The 20,186-nt window shown below is 39.6% G+C and overlaps 1 protein-coding gene and 3 non-coding genes across 4 annotated transcripts in view; 3 read left to right on the top strand and 1 right to left on the bottom strand.

The window, feature by feature from the left end:
• Positions 1-2,943: 2,943 nt before the first annotated feature.
• LOC137623922 (U5 spliceosomal RNA) lies at positions 2,944-3,063 on the top strand. Its single transcript, XR_011040682.1, has one exon. It is a non-coding gene; the product is annotated as a U5 spliceosomal RNA (small nuclear RNA).
• Positions 3,064-6,194: 3,131 nt separating this feature from the next.
• LOC137623927 (U5 spliceosomal RNA) lies at positions 6,195-6,314 on the top strand. Its single transcript, XR_011040685.1, has one exon. It is a non-coding gene; the product is annotated as a U5 spliceosomal RNA (small nuclear RNA).
• A 6,167-nt stretch (positions 6,315-12,481) lies between these two features.
• Positions 12,482-12,601, top strand: LOC137623917 (U5 spliceosomal RNA). Its single transcript, XR_011040676.1, has one exon. It is a non-coding gene; the product is annotated as a U5 spliceosomal RNA (small nuclear RNA).
• Positions 12,602-16,505: 3,904 nt separating this feature from the next.
• The window catches only part of LOC137623320 (cytochrome P450 302a1, mitochondrial-like), an 18,701-nt gene continuing 15,020 nt past the window's right edge, over positions 16,506-20,186 (bottom strand). Inside the window, exons 9-10 of the mRNA XM_068354122.1 lie at positions 17,376-17,570; positions 16,506-16,952 (exon numbers count right to left, since the gene is read on the bottom strand). Coding sequence (XP_068210223.1) covers positions 16,842-16,952; positions 17,376-17,570 — 306 coding nt within the window. The 3' untranslated portion in view covers positions 16,506-16,841. The remainder of the gene's footprint in view (positions 16,953-17,375; positions 17,571-20,186) is intronic.

Genomic DNA, 20,186 nt, shown 5'->3' with positions numbered 1-20,186 from the left:
GTCCAACCTTGACTTGCGTTTTGGAAAATTTCTTGCAGTACTTAAAGAAAAATTTAGGGTTGGCCTTGATGTTGCACACTGCCTGCGTTTCTTCCTAGTCACGTTGCTTCTCGTGTGAATCCTTGAGCTCATTTTCTATATGTAAGATCTTAGCTTGTAGCGAGTTTTTCCGGGTGTCACTCTTTGTCGTTTGCATTTGTCTATAAGTTCGCCCGTCGCCTCATAAGCACTTTTCTGTCCCTTGGTATGTGGCTTCTTCTGGTGGCTGGCAGTTTTCTTGTTGGCACATTACCTTCACAGGTACTGAGGATAGTTTTTAGAAAGTCATTCAGCATTACCTCAGGGTTGCCAACATGGAGTTCTGACTCCCAGTCAGTGCACTGTAGTTGGGCATTTAGATCCCAATTCACTTGGCTGCTGAAGAAGTTTAGTTTGGAGAAAGGGTTCTTCTCTGTTGGTGTAGCCATTTCTGGGGAATGTGATTTGTTGTAAGTAGTGTGTATCTTGAGGAGATTATGGTCAGAGAAGATGGTCCTTTCAGCCGAGACGTAGTTAATTGCATCACTGTTATTGGTGAAAAACAGGTCAAGTATATCGTTTCCCCTGGTTGATATGGACACCATCTGAATGAGAAAGGAGGAGTTTGTAATGGACAGGAGCAGTTCGGCTTGAGACTTATCAGCAAGGGTGCTCCCAGTTTGGGTTCCTTCAGACCACTTCAGGAAGGGAAAGTTGAAGTCTCCAGTGAGGATGACGTCAGGTGTAGGAACTGGCAGGGAGTCCAATAGGCGACTGAGAGCTTCCATGGTACTACTGAAGTTTCTAGAACAGCTGCCAGGTGGACGGTAGCAGTTTATAATCACCATATTATGTTGCTGGATTTGTATGACAAGAGGGGTATTGAGTTTGGAGCAATATCATCCCTCAAGTAAATGATTGTGCCACCATGTGTTCTTTCTTTCCTATCTGTCCGGAAGGAGGTGTAATTACTGATGTGTATTTCAGGCTCCTTTATTCCTTCAGATAGTTGGGTTTCAGTGAGGACAATGAACATAAAGTCCTCCTCCCAGGCCAGCTCTCTTATGAATGATATCTTGCTTTGAGCTGCCTTGGGGTATAGACCCCGAATATTGCCCACTAGGAATTTTTCTAATGTAGTGCCCCGACTCTGGGCCAAGCCCAGGTTGGGGTCATGGGCGACACTACTGCTGGGAGTACTTGTGGTAGTTGATTTTGCTGGGGTGTTTGCCTCATGAAGTTCTGCAATACAAGTCCCTGAGCCTTGTTCATGTTTGCCATGTGTGCTTTCATCGCCATGAACATTTCTAAAAAATTGCTTTTGTGGGGCTCTTGTGATGGAGGAGAAGGTGTCGATGTGCTTGGTACCTGGAGGGTTGTTCATTTTTGGCAGGGCTCTGGATCCTTGCTTGCTGCCTTTTTGTTCCCTTTATATGGGTAAGCTTGCACCCCTCCTTAAAACATTCTCTTTTCTGCACTGAATTTTTACAAAGCACAGGATGATAGCTGGGGCAGTTCCTACCTAGGGTGCATCCCCTCTCATCTCTAAAACCATGACTCACGTATTTTTGGCATGGTTTAGGGTGGCCATAGCTGCAGCCCTTCCCACTTGCACCAAATTTGCAGTATCCTCGTCTTTAGTACCTACATACATGTGGGGGGGGGGGGGGGCTGTGGTAGATGGACGGGGTTCAGTCATGCTGGGTGGGTGTGATTGTACATTTTCTAGGTTGGTTACTGCAGTACTTACAGGTGTATTGGTGTCCCCAGAATGTGTGGGGCCAGGCTGCTCCTGTGACCGTTGAGTTAGACTGAGGTCCAGGTTCTCTGGGGTGTCACCCAGGGACATGGCTCCATGTAACTGCATTTTTAAACTTTCAACAATCTAATTAAAAGGTAGTAGTCTAATGTATATGGAGAGTTTCTGACTCGCAATACTTTTATTAAAAGTTCAAGTCCTGCTCAAGCCTGATGCTTACCAGTTGTTTCCGCAATTTCCTATACATGTGTGATAAGGTTCTTCCTTTTTTTGTTGATTACCCAGAGTTTTTTTTTCTGGATGGGGCTTTTTGACAATATGTCATAGCCCCCAAAATGATTACATTGAGATATTTGGGCAGACTACAGATCTACCTGCAAACCCCTCGGAAGGCATTGTCAGGCCCTCCTTGTTCCTAGCTTGGGTGGAAAAGGTGTTTGAGTATCAAGTTATTTGTATATATGACAGTTCTAGGACACTATTCTTTTCCTTGCCACCATCTTGCTTGAATGACCTTAGATACTGCTGCACCTGTAGATCAATATTTGTGTCATCACTGAAAAGAACGACTTGACCGAACGGATATTCTAGTTCAAAATAAGAATACGTGTAAGCTGCGAAACTTGTATAATGCATAAAAACTTTATTATTTATATTTCAAGCTCACATGTGCATCGTTGAAACTTTCTAAATAATAGGAATTATTAAAAAAGGAGATTTCATAGATTTACTCTTTAGATGTTACACTTGCTTTTTAGAATAGCTATGTTAAATTTATGAGAATATGAGCTGGCACAGTGCAAAGTTACTCTTACTCTTGCATTTGAATATTTATAGAATATCCCTTTTATCTTTTTTTCTTTGCATCCATGTCTCGAACACTAGACCACAAGAATCATCACACTAAAATGTAACATAAAGAAAAAAAAAGAGTCGTAACCAGTGACTCTATTTTAATATCTATCGAAGTGAACACAAATAGTGAAAATATTTGTTTGTCTTCTAATGTCAAACTTTATCAAAATTCAAATGTGCATCAAAAGTTTCATGAAATAAAATGAGCTGCTTGAAAATATAATGCGTACATATGCCCTTCTTGTACAAAAGTCGTGTCGATACCTCTCGGCAGTCAGAGAAAAGAGAACGTTGAAACGTGATTGGTTTGGTAGCTCTGGCTTCCCTTCAAAACGCATAAATCTTTCGCCTTTTACTAAAGATTTCCGTGGAGGGGAGCAACTCAATGAGTCTGTAATCCACTTTTTACTGCGGTCTACACTAGTAGACCCTATAAAACCACAATATAAACACAATACTCTCGAAGTATTATGTGCATTGCTCTAAGCTCTAATAATTCCATACATTGAGTTAAGAGCTATATATATATATATATATATATATATATATATATATATATATATATATATATATATATATATATATATATATATATATATCCACTGTAATTGCATTTTTAAATATTCAACAATCAAATTAAAAGGTAGTAGTCTAATGTATATGAAGAGTTTCTGACTCGCAATGCTTTTATTAAAAGTTTAAGTCCTGCTCAAGCCTGATGCTTGCCAGTAGTTTCCGCAATTTCCTATCCACGTGTGGTAAGGTTCTTCCTTTTTCTTCTGTTGATTACCCATAGTTTTTTTTTTTTTTCTGGAGGGGGCTTGACAATATGTCATACCCCCAAAATGATGACATTGAGATTTTTGGGCAGACTACATATCTACCTGCAGACTCCTCAGCAGGCATTGTCAGGCCCTCCTTGTTCCTAGCTTGGGTGGAAAAGGTGTTTGAGTGTCAAGTTATTTGTATATGTGACATTTCTAGGACACTATTCTTTTCCTTGCCACCACCTTGCTTGAATGACCTTAGATACTGCTGCACCTGTAGATCAATATGTGTCATCACTAAAAAGAACGACTTGACTGAACGGATATTCTAGTTCAAAATAAGAATACGTGTAAGCTGCGAAACTTGTATAATGCATAAAAACTTTATTATTTATATTTCAAGCTCACATGTGCATCGTTGAAACTTTCTAAATAATAGGAATTATTAAAAAAGGAGATTTCATAGATTTACTCTTTAGATGTTACACTTGCTTTTTAGAATAGCTATGTTAAATTTATGAGAATATGAGCTGGCACAGTGCAAAGTTACTCTTACTCTTGCATTTGAATATTTATAGAATATCCCTTTTATCTTTTTTTCTTTGCATCCGTGTCTCGAACACTAGACCACAAGAATCGTCACTCTAAAACACTTTCAAGCATGAGATAAAATATCTCAAGGAAAGAACAAATGCCAGAAATACAGCTATGGGATATATGAGCAGGCTCAATGATGGAGCAAATGAACACGTCCAAAAGAAATATTATCTGGCCTGTTCCAGATCATTAGTAGATTATGCCGCCCCAACACTCTTGGGGCTAACAGATCTACAAAAAAGCACAATTGAAGTGATTCAAAACAATGCCATGAGGCTCATGTTAGGAGCCCCAATGTGGACAAGCCTGTGCAACCTAAGGTTGAAACTGGACTACCAACCCTTGAGGACAGAATTGCACTAAGAAATGCAAGCATAGTTGCAAAGATGTTCCTGTCAGACAGAGACTCAATCACCAAAAAGAGAGTAAGAGAGGAACTATCCAAACATCCTGAAGTGCAAACCCCAAGTTCTTATGGCAAAGACCATAGCAATAACATTAAAAGACTTGGCCTAACAGAAATGATCCTACAACCAAACCCTGACACAGCACAGAGTACAATACACATTCCACCATGGAAAAAACAAGTTGCTAAATTCAACTACACCAAACTCCCAAGGGCAAAAGAAAACTGCACAATAGAGGAACTTAGAAACGCAGCAGAAGCAGCTATAAACTCTGTAGAGACAATAGGGGCACAGATCTACTATACTGATGGTACAGTAGATCCTAGAACCCAAACAGCAGGAGCGGCAGTTCACTCCTGCAATTTCACAGCTTGCTGGAGAACATCCAATAATGTCTCCACCCTGCAGACAGAGCTTGTTGCAATACAGCAAGCATTAAAACACTCTATTGAAAATGAGGAGGGACCAGTAGTCATTCATACTGATTCACGATCCTCAGTGTAAGCCCTACAGCAGAACAAAAACAAAGAAAACAAATCCCTGATAGCAGACATTAAAATCCTCTTAAATCAGCATAATGAAAGGAACAGACTAGTAACACTAAACTGGATCCCCAGTCACATCGGGATACCAGGGAATGAAAAGGCTGATGAGCTAGCCAAAAGCACCAAATACATTCACAATGTACAGGTGCACATACAGCCTGCACTGCAGCAAATCAAAAGCAAAATAAAGACACAGCTCAAGGACAACCTAATCAAGGAACTACATATGAGGATAGACAATGGCTCTCCCTCTGCAACATGGTACAAATGGGCCACGGAACTAGAACCTCCACCCATAGACAGACACACCCCAAGGAAACAGGCTGTATGTATACACAGACTCCGGCTGGGATACAAAGCAAACTGGGAACTCGCAGATGACATCCAGAGAACGTGTGAACACTGTGATGTCATACCACAACAAGCCCTCCTGCACTATCTACTAGAATGCAGAGAAACAGCACAGCTACGAGGTGATCTACTTGTAGACACCAACTCACCACAGGCTGTGAAAGAAGCGGCCACACTGGCAAAAGCAATTGTCGAAAGCATAGACGCACACGCACAGTTGCTTTCAACACTACCTCCACCAAGGTAAGACATCATTTCATGTACCATCTCATCCCCTCATTGTAAGGCTCTATTCACATCATCCCCTTAAACTTCTCAACTAACCTACCACTAAAAATCTCTCCGCAGGGACCCTAGGGAGTAAAGGGTTGGACAACCCCACCTGCACAGTTTTTCTCTAATCTTCAAAAGCCTTACACCCCCAATTTTCAAACTACCACTATCCGAGAAATGATGGCCCTCTACCACTACCATCATCCTTACCCTATCCACATCTTTTTCTACTACTAAAAACCTTTCAAATTTCCATTAATGCAATCACCTTAGAATTTTTACAGATCACCTACGGGCCAACCAAGGGAAAGGCCCGTGCCAACAAGTGTTGGCTTTAATACCCCAAGAAGAAGAAGAAGACACTCTAAAATGTAACATAAAGAAAGAAGAATGATAACCATTGACTATTTTGATATCTATCTAAGTCAACACAAATAGTGAAAATATTTGTTTGTCTTCTAATGTCAAACTTTATCAAAATTCAAATTTGCATAAAGAGTTTCATGAAATAAAATGAGTTGCTTGAAAATATAATGCGTACATATGCCCTTCTTGTACAAAAGTCATGTCGATACCTCTCAGCAGTCAGAGAAAGGAGAACAATGAGACGTGAGTGGTTTGGTAGCTCTGGCTTCCCTTCAAAACGCATAAATCTTTCGCCTTTTACTAAAGATTTCCGTGGAGGGGAGCAACTCAATGAGTCTGTAATCCACTTTTTACTGCGGTCTACGCTTGTAGACCCTATAAAACTATGATATATATTAATACTGTTGAAAGTCTATGTGCATTGCTCTTAGCTTTAGTACTTCAATATATTGAGTTGAGATAATTTGTAACATGTTATTTATTATGTTAATAGTAATATGACATTTCTTTCACAACCAATCATCCGATATAGTACTCAAGACTTCTGCCTTTTATAGACCTTTATCATTATATCCTTATAAAAGATTTGATTATTGTGTACACACCAAATACACCAACCCAATCACTTTGAGTTCCATAATATAACAATGAAAATTTCCTAGAATTTTTAAGACAGTTTTGCATCACAGATATTACATCTATTATTTTTATCAAAAGTGTTTTAGGTTAATGTTTTCCACACAAGTTTTAACACTTTACTCTCAAGCTTTCAATACACAGGTTTCTTAAAAAGTACCCATTCCCACTTTCTTCCGTTCAGGTCTGTGCCATAGATCGCCTGAAGACAGGCTCCAAATGGGGTCTTTTAGACACCGTCTTAGCCCCCAAGAGATCTCTTTATTTGTGTCAATACTCAGGCCAAATAGCTTTAGTAAAGGGGGTCGCAGGGGGCGTAAGGACATGGCTTGTAGGTTACGTCAGGTGGGGGATTTAGGTTCGTTGGTGTCCATTTACTCTGCACGTGGAAGGAACTGGCCACTTGTATTCAAAGTCTCCTAGCTTTATTTGTGTCAATGCTCAAGCCAAAGAGCACAAAACCAGGCTCCTCATTGAAATATAATGAAGTGTTTTAGTCGTGGAAAGAAGTGTCATAGCAACAAGTCCTAGTGAGTGGAAGAGACTGGGAGAGGAAAGGGAAGGATTTTTGCCATGAATATTATCAATATTTTTTATAGTCTTGTTGAATTTATTTGAGCTACTTTATAAATCCACTGTAACTCAACTTTTAAACTTTTAACAATCGAGTTAAAAGGTAGTAGCCTAATGTACTGGAAAAGTTCCCGACTCGCAATACTTTTATCAAATGTTTAAGCCCTGTTCAAGCCTGATGCTTGCCAATAGTACTTACTTGGTATACTTACTTGGTATACTTGGTCGAATTTAGAGGGTCTTCCTCACAGCTGTGGTGGTCCACCGCTGACGCCAGTCCGTGAGTCCTTCTTCATGAGGGTGATCTGGTCTGGCACAGAGTTTGAGGCTGCCCTGCAGCACGCTGTGTAGCCTGGCACAGGAGGCTCATCTGGCAGCGTCTGCAGGAAGGTGTCAAGTGCTTTCTTGAATTTGGCGACCGAGCAGCCTGTGGTGTCTCTGACATTTCTCGGCAGTGTATTGAACAGTCTGGGGCCGTTGTGGGTGAGGCTGGAGGCAAGGAGGGTTTTTATCCTTTCTGGTGTCCTGGAGGAGAGGCTTTGTCTTACACATGAGCGCCCAGAATGCTCACTTTCACGTGGCCTCAGTAAGTCAGGGGTAGGGTCAGGCACCTGCCTCTCCAAGATTTTCCAGGTGTATATTATTCTATATCTCTCGCTTCATCTATGTTGAGAGTAGAGTCCCAGCTTTTGCAGGCGCTGCCAATAGTTGAGCTCCCTCATTCCTTTAATTGATCTTACAAAACTCCTCTGGACTGACTCTAGCTCCTGTATGTCCCCCTGTTTATGGGGAGACCACAGCTGGCTGCAGTAGTCAAGGATTGGCTGTATGAGGGTCTTCCACAGTGTCAGCATGACCTCCTGCTCCCTTGAATGGAAGGTACGTAGAACCCAGCCAACCATGCGCCTGGCCCTAGTGGCGGTGTCCTTGATGTGCTGCTGGAAGGTGGCATCATTGTCCATGAGGACGCCAAGGAACTTGACTGCATTGCTTGGTGGGATTGGCTGCTGTGTTTTTGTCAGTAACTTGGTGGAGTGGATGAGTTCAGTATTGGGCCCCAGTCTCATTATTTCAAATTTATCCTCATTGAATTGCATGTTGTTTGTGTCAGCCCAGTGGAAGACCCTCTGGATGTTTGCCTGCAGCTGGACAACATCCTCAGACGCACTGATCCTGTGGCTTAGGGTAGTGTTGTCAGCAAAGGAGGCCAGGAAGGAGCCCGTGACTGTCTTTTCAATGTCGGCCATGAGGACCAGGAAGAGTAGGGGGCCAAGAACAGAGTCTTGGGGGACTCCGCTGTTGACTTTTTCAAGCTGTGACTTGTGGCCTTCAACAGCTACTACCTGAGTCCTGTTGGTAAGGAAGCTTCCCTGCTATCCCCATGGCCCTCAGCTTGTGGAGAAGGATGCCGTGGTCCACTCGGTTGAAAGCCTTAGCAAAGTCTAAGTAGACCACGTCTACATTTTTGCCTTCAGCAAGGCCTTGGAGCAGCCACTCATAGTAGGCCAAGAGGTTGGGGAGACAAGACCCTCCTTTACGAAAGCCATGCTGAAAGTTACTCATCAAGCTGTTTTCTTCAAGGTGGCTAATGATCTTGCTTCTTAATATTTTCTCAAATACTTTGATGAGGTGGGAGGTGAGGGCCTCTGGCCTGTAGTTTTTGGCCTGGCTTCTATCTCCCCTTTTGTGGATTGGGGAGATGATGGCCTCTTTTAATATTGATGATATAATGCCAGTGTCCAGGGAGCAGCGCCAGAATTTGTAGAGAGGGAGCGCCAGAGCTTCCTTGCATCTTAGTAAAAGGATGGATGGCACACCATCTGGTCCAGCAGCAGAGTTGATTTTTAGTTCACTGATCGCTTCCTGTACATCAGTTATGGTGAAAGGGATGTTCACAAGAGTCAAGTAATGTTGGTGTGCACCTTAAAGAACTCAGCAGGGTTCGAGAACAATCTTGGCAGGTGTAGGTTGCGAGAAGACTCTGGTATACTGCTGGGAGAGAATCTGGCATGTTTCGTCAGGGGTGTTTGACATCATCCCATTTCCTGCCTGAAGTGGTCCAACCTTGACTTGCGTTTTGGAAAATTTCTTGCAGTAATTAAAGAAAAATTTAGGGTTGGCCTTGATGTTGCACACTGCCTGCGTTTCTTCCCAGTCACGTTGCTTCTCGTGTAAATCCTTGAGTTCATTTTCTATATGAGAGATCTTAGCTTGCAGCGAGTTTTTCCGGGTGTCACTCTTTGTTGTTTGCATTTGTCTATTTAAGTTCGCCCGTCTCCTCATAAGCACTTTTTTGTCCCTTGGTATGTGACTTCTTCTGGTGGCTGGCAGTTTTCTTGTTGGCACATTACCTTCACAGGCACTGAGGATGGTTTTTAGAAAGTCATTCAGCATTACCTCAGGGTTGCCAACATGGAGTTCTGACTCCCAGTCAGTGCACTGTAGTTGGGCATTTAGGAGATCCCAATTCACTTGGCTGCTGAAAAAGTATAGTTTGGAGAAAGGGTTCTTCTCTGTTGGTGGAGCCATTTCTGGGGAATGTGATTTGTTGTAAGTAGTGTGTATCTTGAGGAAATTATGGTCAGAGAAGATGGTCCTTTCAGCCGAGACGTAGTTAATTGCATCACTGTTATTGGTGAAAAACAGGTCAAGTATATTGTTTCCCCTGGTTGGTATGGACACCATCTGAATGAGAAAGGAGGAGTTCGTAATGGACAGGAGCAGTTCGGCTTGAGACTTATCAGCGAGGGTGCTCCCAGTTTGGGTTCCTTCAGGCCACTTCAGGAAGGGAAAGTTGAAGTCTCCAGTGAGGATGACGTCAGGTGTAGGAACTGGCAGGGAGTCTAGTAGGCGACTGAGAGCTTCCATGGCATTACTGAAGTTTCTAGAACAGCTGCCAGGTGGACGGTAGCAGTTTATAATCACCATATTATGTTACTGGATTTGTATGGCTTGCAGTTCAATTTGGCCGTCCGAGTATGACAAGAGGGGTATTGAGTTTGGAGCAATGTCATCCCTCAAGTAAATGATTGTGCCACCATGTGTTCTTCCTTTCCTATCTGTCCGGAAGGTGGTGCAATTACTGATGTGTATTTCAGGCTCCTTTATTCCTTCAGATAGTTGGGTTTCAGTGAGGGCAATGAACATAAAGTCCTCCTCCCAGGCCAGCTCTCTTATGAATGATATCTTGCTTTGAGCTGCCTTGGTGTATAGACCCCGAATATTGCCCACTAGGAATTTTTCTAATGTAGTGCCCCGACTCTGGGCCAAGCCCAGGTTGGGGTCATGGGCGACACTACTGCTGGGAGTACTTGTGGTAGTTGATTTTGCTGGGGTGTTTGCCTCATAAAGTTCTGCAATACAAGTCCCTGAGCCTTGTTCATGTTTGCCATGTGTGCTTTCATCTCCATGAACATTTCTAAAAAATTGCTTTTGTGGGGCTCTTGTGGTGGAGGAGAAGGTGTCGATGTGCTTGCTGATCTGGAGGGTTGTTCAATTTTGTCAGGGCTCTGGATCCTTGCTTGCTGCCTTTTTGTTCCCTTTATATGGGTAAGCTTGCACCCCTCCTGAAAACATTCTCTTTTCTGCACTGACTTTCTACAGAGCACAGGATGATAGCTGGGGCAGTTCTTACCTAGGGTGCATCCCCTCTCATCTCTAGAACCATGACTCTCGTATTTTTGGCATGGTTTAGGGTGGCCATAGCTGCAGCCCTTCCCACTTGCACCAAATTTGCAGTATCCTCGTCTGTAGTACCTACATACATGTGGGGGGGCTGTGGTAGATGGACGGGGTTCAGTCATGCTGGGTGGGTGTGATTGTACATTTTTTAGGTTGGCTACTGCAGTACTTACAGGTGTATTGGTGTCCCTAGAATGTGTGGGGCCAGGCTGCTCCTGTGACCGTTGAGTTAGACTGAGGTCCAGGTTCTCTGGGGTGTCACCCAGGGTCTTGGCTCCAGGTTTCCACAATTTTCTATCCATGTGACATAAGGTCCCTTCTTATTCCGCTCCGGCGTCAATGACCTTAGATGTCAGGATGCCTGAAAACTTTAAATCATTCATTCATTCATTCTTATTCCGCTGATTGCCAGCAGGTTTTATCTGGAAGGGTCATCTTAACAATGTGTCATAGCCCCAAAAATAATGACGTCGATATATTTGGGCAGACTACAGATCTACCTGCAAACCCCTCAGCAGGCATTTGTCAGACCTTCCTTATTCCTAGGAATTCTAGTTTGGGTGGAAAAGGTGTTTGAGTGTCAAGTTATTTAAATATATGACATTTCTAGGACACTATCCTTTTCCTTGCCACAACCGTGATTGAATGACCTTAGATACAGCTCAAACTGTTATCTTGTATAGAATAAAAACGTTTGGAAATGGTCTACGGATCTTAAATATGTTGTGTAATGGGGGGTCCGGGGGTGCGCAGGCCCCCTGGGTAAGGACACGGCTTTTAGCATAGGTTAGGTGGGTTTTTTAAGTTAGCTTCTCCCGTCGTACTCGTAGGTAAGGAAACTGTTGTGTAAGGGGGGGTGCCCGGGGTGGGGGGGGGGGGCAAAGCCCCCTTGGGTAAGGATACGGCTTTTAGCATAGGTTAGGTGGGTTTTTTAAGTTAGCTTCTCCCGCCAAAATAGTTTTTAGAACGACGGCCACAGTTCAAAATATTCCCGTTTTCTACGGGATCTGGCCGTCACCCTACAAAGGCTCCGATACTGCTGCAGCTGTAGATCAATATTTTTGTTGGGACTGAAAAGAGTGAATTGACCGTACTAATATTCTAGTTCAAAATAAGCCTACATGTTAGCTGGGAAATTTATATAATATATAAAAATTCTATTATGTTATATTTCAAGCTCAGGTGTGCATCGTTGAATCCTTCTAAATAATAGCGGTTATTAAAAGCGGAGATTTCATAGATTTACGCTCCAGCTGTTACACTTGCCTTTTAGAAAAGCTATGGTAATATGAGAATATGAGCTGGCACAATACAAACATATTTTTATATATATTGAATATTTATAGAATATCTCTCATCATTATTCTTGGTCTCCGTGTCTCGAACAGGAGACCACAAGAATCATCACTAAAACGTGACTAAATAAAAAAATAATTTGGAACTAATGACTCCTTTTTGGCATCTATATTTAAGTCAACATAATGAAAATATTTGTTTGTCTTTTAACGTCAAACTTGATTAAAATTCAAATATGCATAAAAATATGACCTGCTTTGAAAATAGAATGCGTGCATATGCCCTTCTTGTACTAAACTATTGTTGATATCTCTCAGCAGTCAGAGAAAGGAGAACGATGAGACGTGATTGGTTTGGTAGCTCTGGCTTCCCTTCAAAACGCATAAATCTTTCGCCTTTTACTAAAGATTTCCGTGGAGGGGAGCAACTCAATGAGTCTGTAATCCACTTTTTACTGCGGTCTACACTTGTAGACCCTATAAAATCACAATTTAAAGTTAGTACTATTAAAAGTAAAGGCTAACGTTACTTAAAGTTTTGACAATATTAAGTTAAAAATAATAGGCAACATTATTTTCTATTATGTTAATACTAATAATCTGACATTCCTTTCACATCAGATCTTATAATATAGTACCCATGACTTTTACCTTGTATATACTTCTATTATCATTATATCCTTATAAAAGGTTTAAGTATTATATACATAGCAGACCCTGATTGGAGATCCACTATTACACCATGCCAATCTCTTCTTAGTTACATATGCTAACATGTTACCAAACCAAACATTTCACTATTCTATGTCAAGTAAATTTAATCGCTATTATTCTTTACCGTAATGAGAAAGCACATTTGATTATCCTAATTTTGACTCTATAAATATTGAGAATGGGTTCTGATGTTAGTGAGAAAGTGTCATAATACAAAATGCATATTTCATAAAGTTAAAATATAATGCCATTATATGAAAGCATTGAATTACAGAAATATCTAAGAACGTTAACTAAATCACATTTACTTTGTGTATGTTTCGTATTTTTGGATCATATATGTGCGAGTAGATTATTTAAAGTTGATACCATTATCATCAGGTATCATACCTACATTCATTCCATTGCACTGGGTTTGGTTTTAGATGTAGATGGTCTTAGGACAGCACAGGCTTATGCACTTGAAGGATCCAATGGAAGGGAATATTTTGTGGCGCTTGAACTTATATAAGTTAATCTAAATAATTTCAAGGCAAACAAAATGATATATGATTAAAAAAAAAAACTCCTGCACTTACAAAAGGACTCCTTAATTTCTTTGGTAATTCAAGCTTGACTATGTTGATTGACTCTGTCCTTAGTATGTAATGCAGTTAGCGATATATTTTTTTAGGCCATAATACGTCCACTCTTGTGAGGAAAGAGTAAATTGGACAATGGAATACTTACTTTGAAATTTACAAATTAAAAGTTTTGATGGTTATTATTCAGTCTTACAACATCAACACATCAAAGATATCCTGAAATTATTCCAAGATCCAAAATTATAAATGATTATGAGAGAATATATTTTTTTCTGTGGTGGAAGCAAAGAAAGTATTGATTATGATAGATCAGAGATGGCATGGCAGGTGTCAAAATGCCTTAGTATATGGCCCGCTATACCTCCTTGGCAGTTTGCCTTAAATATTTTTTGCACAGCCCGATGGCAATATGTTATTGCCCCAGATGCAATTAGGGGTAGTTTTGCATTGCATTGGGGAAAACTTTACGCATCTTAATGCGGTAAATGTTCTTCGATATGAATGTGATATTGTCTGTTGTTGCATAATGAGTTTCAAATATTATTTTTCCATATACCCTTAAAAGAATGACAGGGACCAAGGAAAAAATCTATGGCTTTTGGGTAGTCAATGCTCAAATTCATTCCAATCACTTGAGAGGAAGTTGTACGTCATGCTAATTACTCAATGGCATCTTTATAATAAGCATTTACTTTGAGCAAAAGGCTATTAGGTACCTATTCAGGGTAATTAGGTCCCATTCTTAATTTTGGTGCACTGTTCTGTAGAGTCGACGACATGTTAATCTACTAGCGCTTCCAGAGGCCGTGTAATAGTGTGTTTTTTTTTTTTTTTTTTTTTTTTTTTTTTTTTTTTTTTTAATAACTCCTAAAATAACCGATGGATTTCCATGATATCAAAGCAGAGAGCGCTTCATACAATGGCCTAATTTGGGGAAATACTGTGCATTGCCAATTACGTTTCATTAACTTATTTTTACTTAAGAAAATGAGGCTAAAGCCAGTCTTAGCCACCCACACATTCGCAAAAGTGATGACGTCCCTCAATGACGTTGTTATAACGTTTCTTCCCCAGTACCTCCCATCCCCCGAATTGTTAAACGCCTGTTTAACTCCATAGATAATTGTCATATGACCTACTCCCAAGCAATACGAAATTCTTTGTCAGTAAAAGTTCAGCATCCCTGGTAATGTGATATATATATATATATATATATATATATATATATATATATATATATATATATAGATATATATATGTGTGTGTGTTCATACATACATAAGATTTATTATATTTCAACCTATAGTTTTATATATTTATTTACGTTATAAGTACCAGTACCTATTTTTGTTACTTAAAGGTATGTGACAAATATCATTGCGACTTTGTCACTGGAATTATACCAGACTTCAATTAATGAACCAATCAACCTTACTTTGAGAAATCTATTGACGTTGTCTACATGCCAAGCTGATATACTTGTATCAAAGTATTCTTTAGCTTTGCTTTTCCGAAATAATGTTATCACCAATTGCTGGAAACCATAGATTTATGAGGGATGAGAAAAATGGACACATACGTTTTACTCATCATCACTCTCAAGGAAAAAAAAATGTTTTCTATTTCTACTAATGTTTTTATTTTATTTTTTTTTTTATTTTTTTTTATTTTTAGTCGCAAATCTAAAATTTGTAGGAGTCCGAGTAGAATATCTCTCAGTGCGATTCCACACCCCTGTTTTAAACCTCTTCTATTATGTTTGATAATTTGTGTTAACCATTTAATCATTATCTACCACCATAAAACATTTTATTGCTCTTCCGGCTCATTTTATATGTGCAGTACACAGTCTTTCATAACAGGGATTTACTTGGTAGCCTAATAACAATGGGAATGAAGGAAAGAAGGCAAGAAGGAAGGGGGGAGGGAGTACTAGGATAGCCATAGGTTTAAACACCGAAGGAGGGTTGGGGGAACCTCTGTGTCACAGTTACATGATTAAGTAACACTTTGAAACGCTCTGAAGGAAGGGAAGAAGTTCCTCTTTTTTTTCTAAGAGTAAACGGGTTAATTAAGCACATCTGTCAATTCATTGTACCACCAAAAATTAGGCCAATGTTTGAAACATTCATTGCTGTAGTTTCATGGAAATTCATTAGCCGGTTTGTTAGATATTTGGGAAAAACACTATTACACGGCCTCTGGAAACTATAGTAGTTGAAATGCATATACATTTGCGTATTTACCCCGGTGTATGGTTAATATGAAAACTTGTAGATGTATAAATCTGGATGATCCTTCCACTCCTCAAATAGGCGGGATTTGAAGGTGCTTATAGATGGAGCACTGTGTCCCGACTAAAATAGTTTCACAAGTCAGCAACCCTCACTGTAAAGAATGATCTCCTGGTTCCCCGCTGGTACCATGGAGCTGGTACTGCATCTGTAGTTACCTGTCATGACCCCTGTTTGTTGTGGACAGGGACCCCCCTGAACATTTGGTTCCCACATAACCTGCAGAGATGGTCAGACACTATCTCATCAAATTTGGGAGACCAGAACTGGATTATAATTTTGGCTACCTAATTTGACTGCCCATGCATTTCATACTAGGTACTGTGTCATTTAGCTAAGCCTGTTTTTGTTTTTTTCTAATTTAATTAAATGGAAGATTTGGCTATTAATGTTAGAGAGTAAAATATAAGCAATGTACTGCAAAAGGAAGAATAAAAAATGACAGTACCAAGATATTCCGTAGCAATATTAGATAAAGATATGAAACTAATTGATAAAAGGTTTTGTCTGTTGCCTTGCCGTTTATCAAGTAAAAATTATAAGATCCTGTCTACCCGATGTAATTTTTAATAGTATGGAAGATATGAAATTCACTATAAACTTTGAGTACAGTAGATCAACAAACCTGCCTCAAGTTTGAAGGCATCCTTTTTTTTCTTTTTTTTAAATTCATTGCTTCAGAATGCATCAACAGAACACATGGATTGTGATATACATTAGAAAGCAAATGAATAAATTTTATTTGTTATTCACTGGATATTGTAACTTTGTAGGGACTGAAGATAACATATTAGACATTTATTTATTAAACATTTAACACGATATTATAAAAACTATGATTAAAACGTGGATGTCACGAATCTTTTGATGACAATTTGTTGCTGGCTTAGTTTTGGGTTATCAATGACCCTAAGCTACAAAAATTGTTCAAGCAGTACAGCGACTGACTTCAATATAGTTAAGCTTTCGGTGCCTTTATCTCTTTTAAAATTCCAAGTTCATATATACTGTACAAAAGCTTTACTGTATTTTGAAAATCAAATTCCAAATCACTTCAACACAGAAGTAAATTAATTTTTTCTCATAAGATGACACTGTTTTCTCACGTTTTCATAAATGCAAGAGTTTATTTCCTTGGAGTAAACGTGAAATCTAGTGAAGTGTCTGGTTCATTGATGTGAGTGGAGTAGCAGTCGAGTTTTCTACCCTTCCAGCCAATCTTATAATTAGCTGCGATCTGGAAAACAAAAATAATAATTTTGTTGAATTATACTCTTCATAGTAATATATATATAATTTTGTTGAATTATACTCTTCATAGTAATATATATATAATTTTGTTGAATTATACTCTACATAGTAATATATATATATAATTTTGTTGAATTATACTCTTCATAGTAATATATATATATATATATATATATATATATATATATATATATATATATATATATATATATATATATATATATATATAAGGTGATATAAGGCATCTTATCTGTAGAGCACTGAAAACCCACGCAACACGGAAAAAGAAACTTAATCATACAATTTGTATAATGTTAGAGATAACAGGAAAACTATTTCAAGTATACTATACAGAATAATTTTAAAAGGTTATATAATTCTTATGCATACGTATCCTGCAAACACCAACCATTACGAGTGCGGCGTATAGATTTTGTTCGGCCATTCTCCTTCCAATACAAGCTCGAGGACCATGTCCAAACGGAAGAACTAAGAAAGGATTGATGGCGTCCTTTGTGAACCATCTCTCGGGCAAGAACTTGTCAGGATTCTCGAAATACTCTGGCAGGCGACATGATACTTGATTTTGAGTCACAATCACAGTCTGCAATTTCAATTTTGTTTTATACATTTACAACTATTAATTTACTTTTGCCCCAAAACTTTCAAAATTTTTCGCTGAAAAGATAACCACCATATTAGTGGTGTATGTGAGAATGGTTAACACAGCATAAAAGTGATTCCTTTTGAAATGTTTAAGTAAAAAAAACATGAAATGCAATCAAGACATTTGTCTGCACAACGAGGAATAAATATGTGAAAGAGAATCACAAAATATTGATATGTTACATATCCTAACTTAACACCGAAGCCACCTTATTTAACATTGGAACTGGTGCATCCTCACTTAATATAGACTAACCCAACAATGAAGCAACTTTACTTAACATACCCTAATCTAGCACAGATGTATTCCTACTCAATGTACTTTAACCTAACACCAAGGAATCCTTAGTTCAACATTCCTTACCCTAACCTAACACCGAAACATTCTTTCTTAACGTATCCTAACTGAATACTGAAGCATCCTTACTTGACATACCCTAGCCAAACACTGAAGCATCCTTACTCGACATACCCTAGCTGAACACTGAAGTATCCTTACTTGACATACCCTAGCTGAACACTTTAGTATCCTTACTTGACATACCCTAGCCAAACACTGAAGCATCCGTACTTGACATACCCTAGCTGAACACTTGAGTATCCTTACTAGACATACCCTAGCTGAACACTAATGCATCCTTACTACACATACCCTAGCCAAACACTGAATCATACTTACTTGACATACCCTAGCTGAACACTGAAATATCCTTACTGGACATACCCTAGTCAAACACTGAAGCATCCTTACTTGACATACCTTAGCTGATCACTTTAGTATCCTTACTTGACATAACCTAGCTGAACACTGAAGTATCCTTACTTGACATAACCTCGCCAAACACTGAAGCATCCATGCTTGACATACCCTAGCTGAACACTTAAGTATCCTTACTTGACATACCCTAGTTGAACACTGAAGCATCCTTACTTGACATACCCTAGCTGAACACTGAAGCATCCTTACTTGATATACCCTAGCTGAACCCAGAAGCATCCTTACTTGATATACCCTAGCTGAACCCAGAAGCATCCTTACTTGACATACCCTAGCTGAACACTGAAGCATCCTTACTTGACATACCCTAGCTGAACACAGAAGCATCCTTACCTGACATACCGTAGCTGAACACTGAAGTATCCTTACCTGACATACCATAGCTGAACACTGAAGTATCCTTACTTGACATACCCTAGCCGAACATTGAAGCAGCCTTACTTGACATACCCTAGCTGAACACTGAAGTATCCCTACTTGACATACCCTAGCCGAACATTGAAGCAGCCTTACTTACATACCCTAGCCGAACACTGAAGTATCCTTACTTGACATACCCTAGCCAAACACTGAAGCATCCATGCTTGACATACCCTAGCTGAACACTGAAGCAGCCTTACTTGACATACCCTAGTTGAACACTGAATTATCCTTACTAGACATACCCTAGCTGAACACTGAAGTATCCCTACTTGACATACCCTAGCTGAACACTTATATCCTTACTTGACATACCCTAGTTGAACACTGAAGCATCCTTACTGGACATACCCTAGCTGAACATTGAAGCAGCCTTACTTGACATACCCTAGCTGAACACTGAATCATCCTTACTATACATACCCTAGCTGAACACTGAAGCATCCTTACTTGATATACCCTTGCTGAACACTGAAGTATCCATACCTGACATACCCTAGCTGAACACTGAAGCATACTTACTTGACATACCCTAGTTGAACACTTGAAGTATCCTTACTTGACATACCCTAGCCGAACACTGTAGCATCCTTACTTGACATACCCTAGCTGTGTCTAGCGGAACATTGAAGTATCCTTACTTGATATGCCATGACCTAGCACCAGAGCATTCTTACTTAACTATCCCTAACCTAACAATGAAGTATTCTTACATATGCTATGCTTATGCTTTGCATTTTGCCTTCTGGAATCCCACTACCAGTTGAGATTCCTTCCCCTTATAGTGTCAATCTCAGTCCATTTCTGGTCTACTCAAAAGAATGCAAAATGGTGTTAAATGGAGGTGTTTAACACTGACTATTCCATTCTCACAAAGGTTAGTTCACAATAGCTGAATGACTAGTTCCCCTCCTGTTTTCCCATAAGTGTGAATTAACAATGGGAACATTGTCTTCGACAGGGCTTCAAGTCGACAACGAAGGAAGAAAGGATGTATTATATTTCTTCTCTTTGTATTGATAAAATTGAAATCGCCCACATTTTCTTCTTGCTAGTTTCCATCATTTCTTTTTCTCTATCACCTACCACAATGGCAGTCATTACAAACTCTTTGGTAAGGAAGTCGCACATGTCTATCTACAGCTTGATGGTTTAATGTAAGGGCAATGTGGTCCCTGACCAGGAAGTGTAGATGAGATTGCAGTGAGGGAACCCTTGATCACCTCACATATATAAGTAGATACTTATAACAGGACTGGCTTGAGACTATTGGTTTGCCAGTCCAGTCTAGTTATTGTAAATTTCTCCTGTTTTACATAACTTATTTTTTTAGGGGGAAGAAACTTCTAGGTTTAC

This window comes from Palaemon carinicauda, chromosome 30, assembly GCF_036898095.1.
Source record: "Palaemon carinicauda isolate YSFRI2023 chromosome 30, ASM3689809v2, whole genome shotgun sequence".
Classification (NCBI taxonomy): Eukaryota; Metazoa; Arthropoda; class Malacostraca; order Decapoda; family Palaemonidae; genus Palaemon; species Palaemon carinicauda.
The sequence above is the reverse complement of the archived record's forward strand: the minus strand, read 5'-3'. Positions and strand labels throughout refer to the sequence as shown.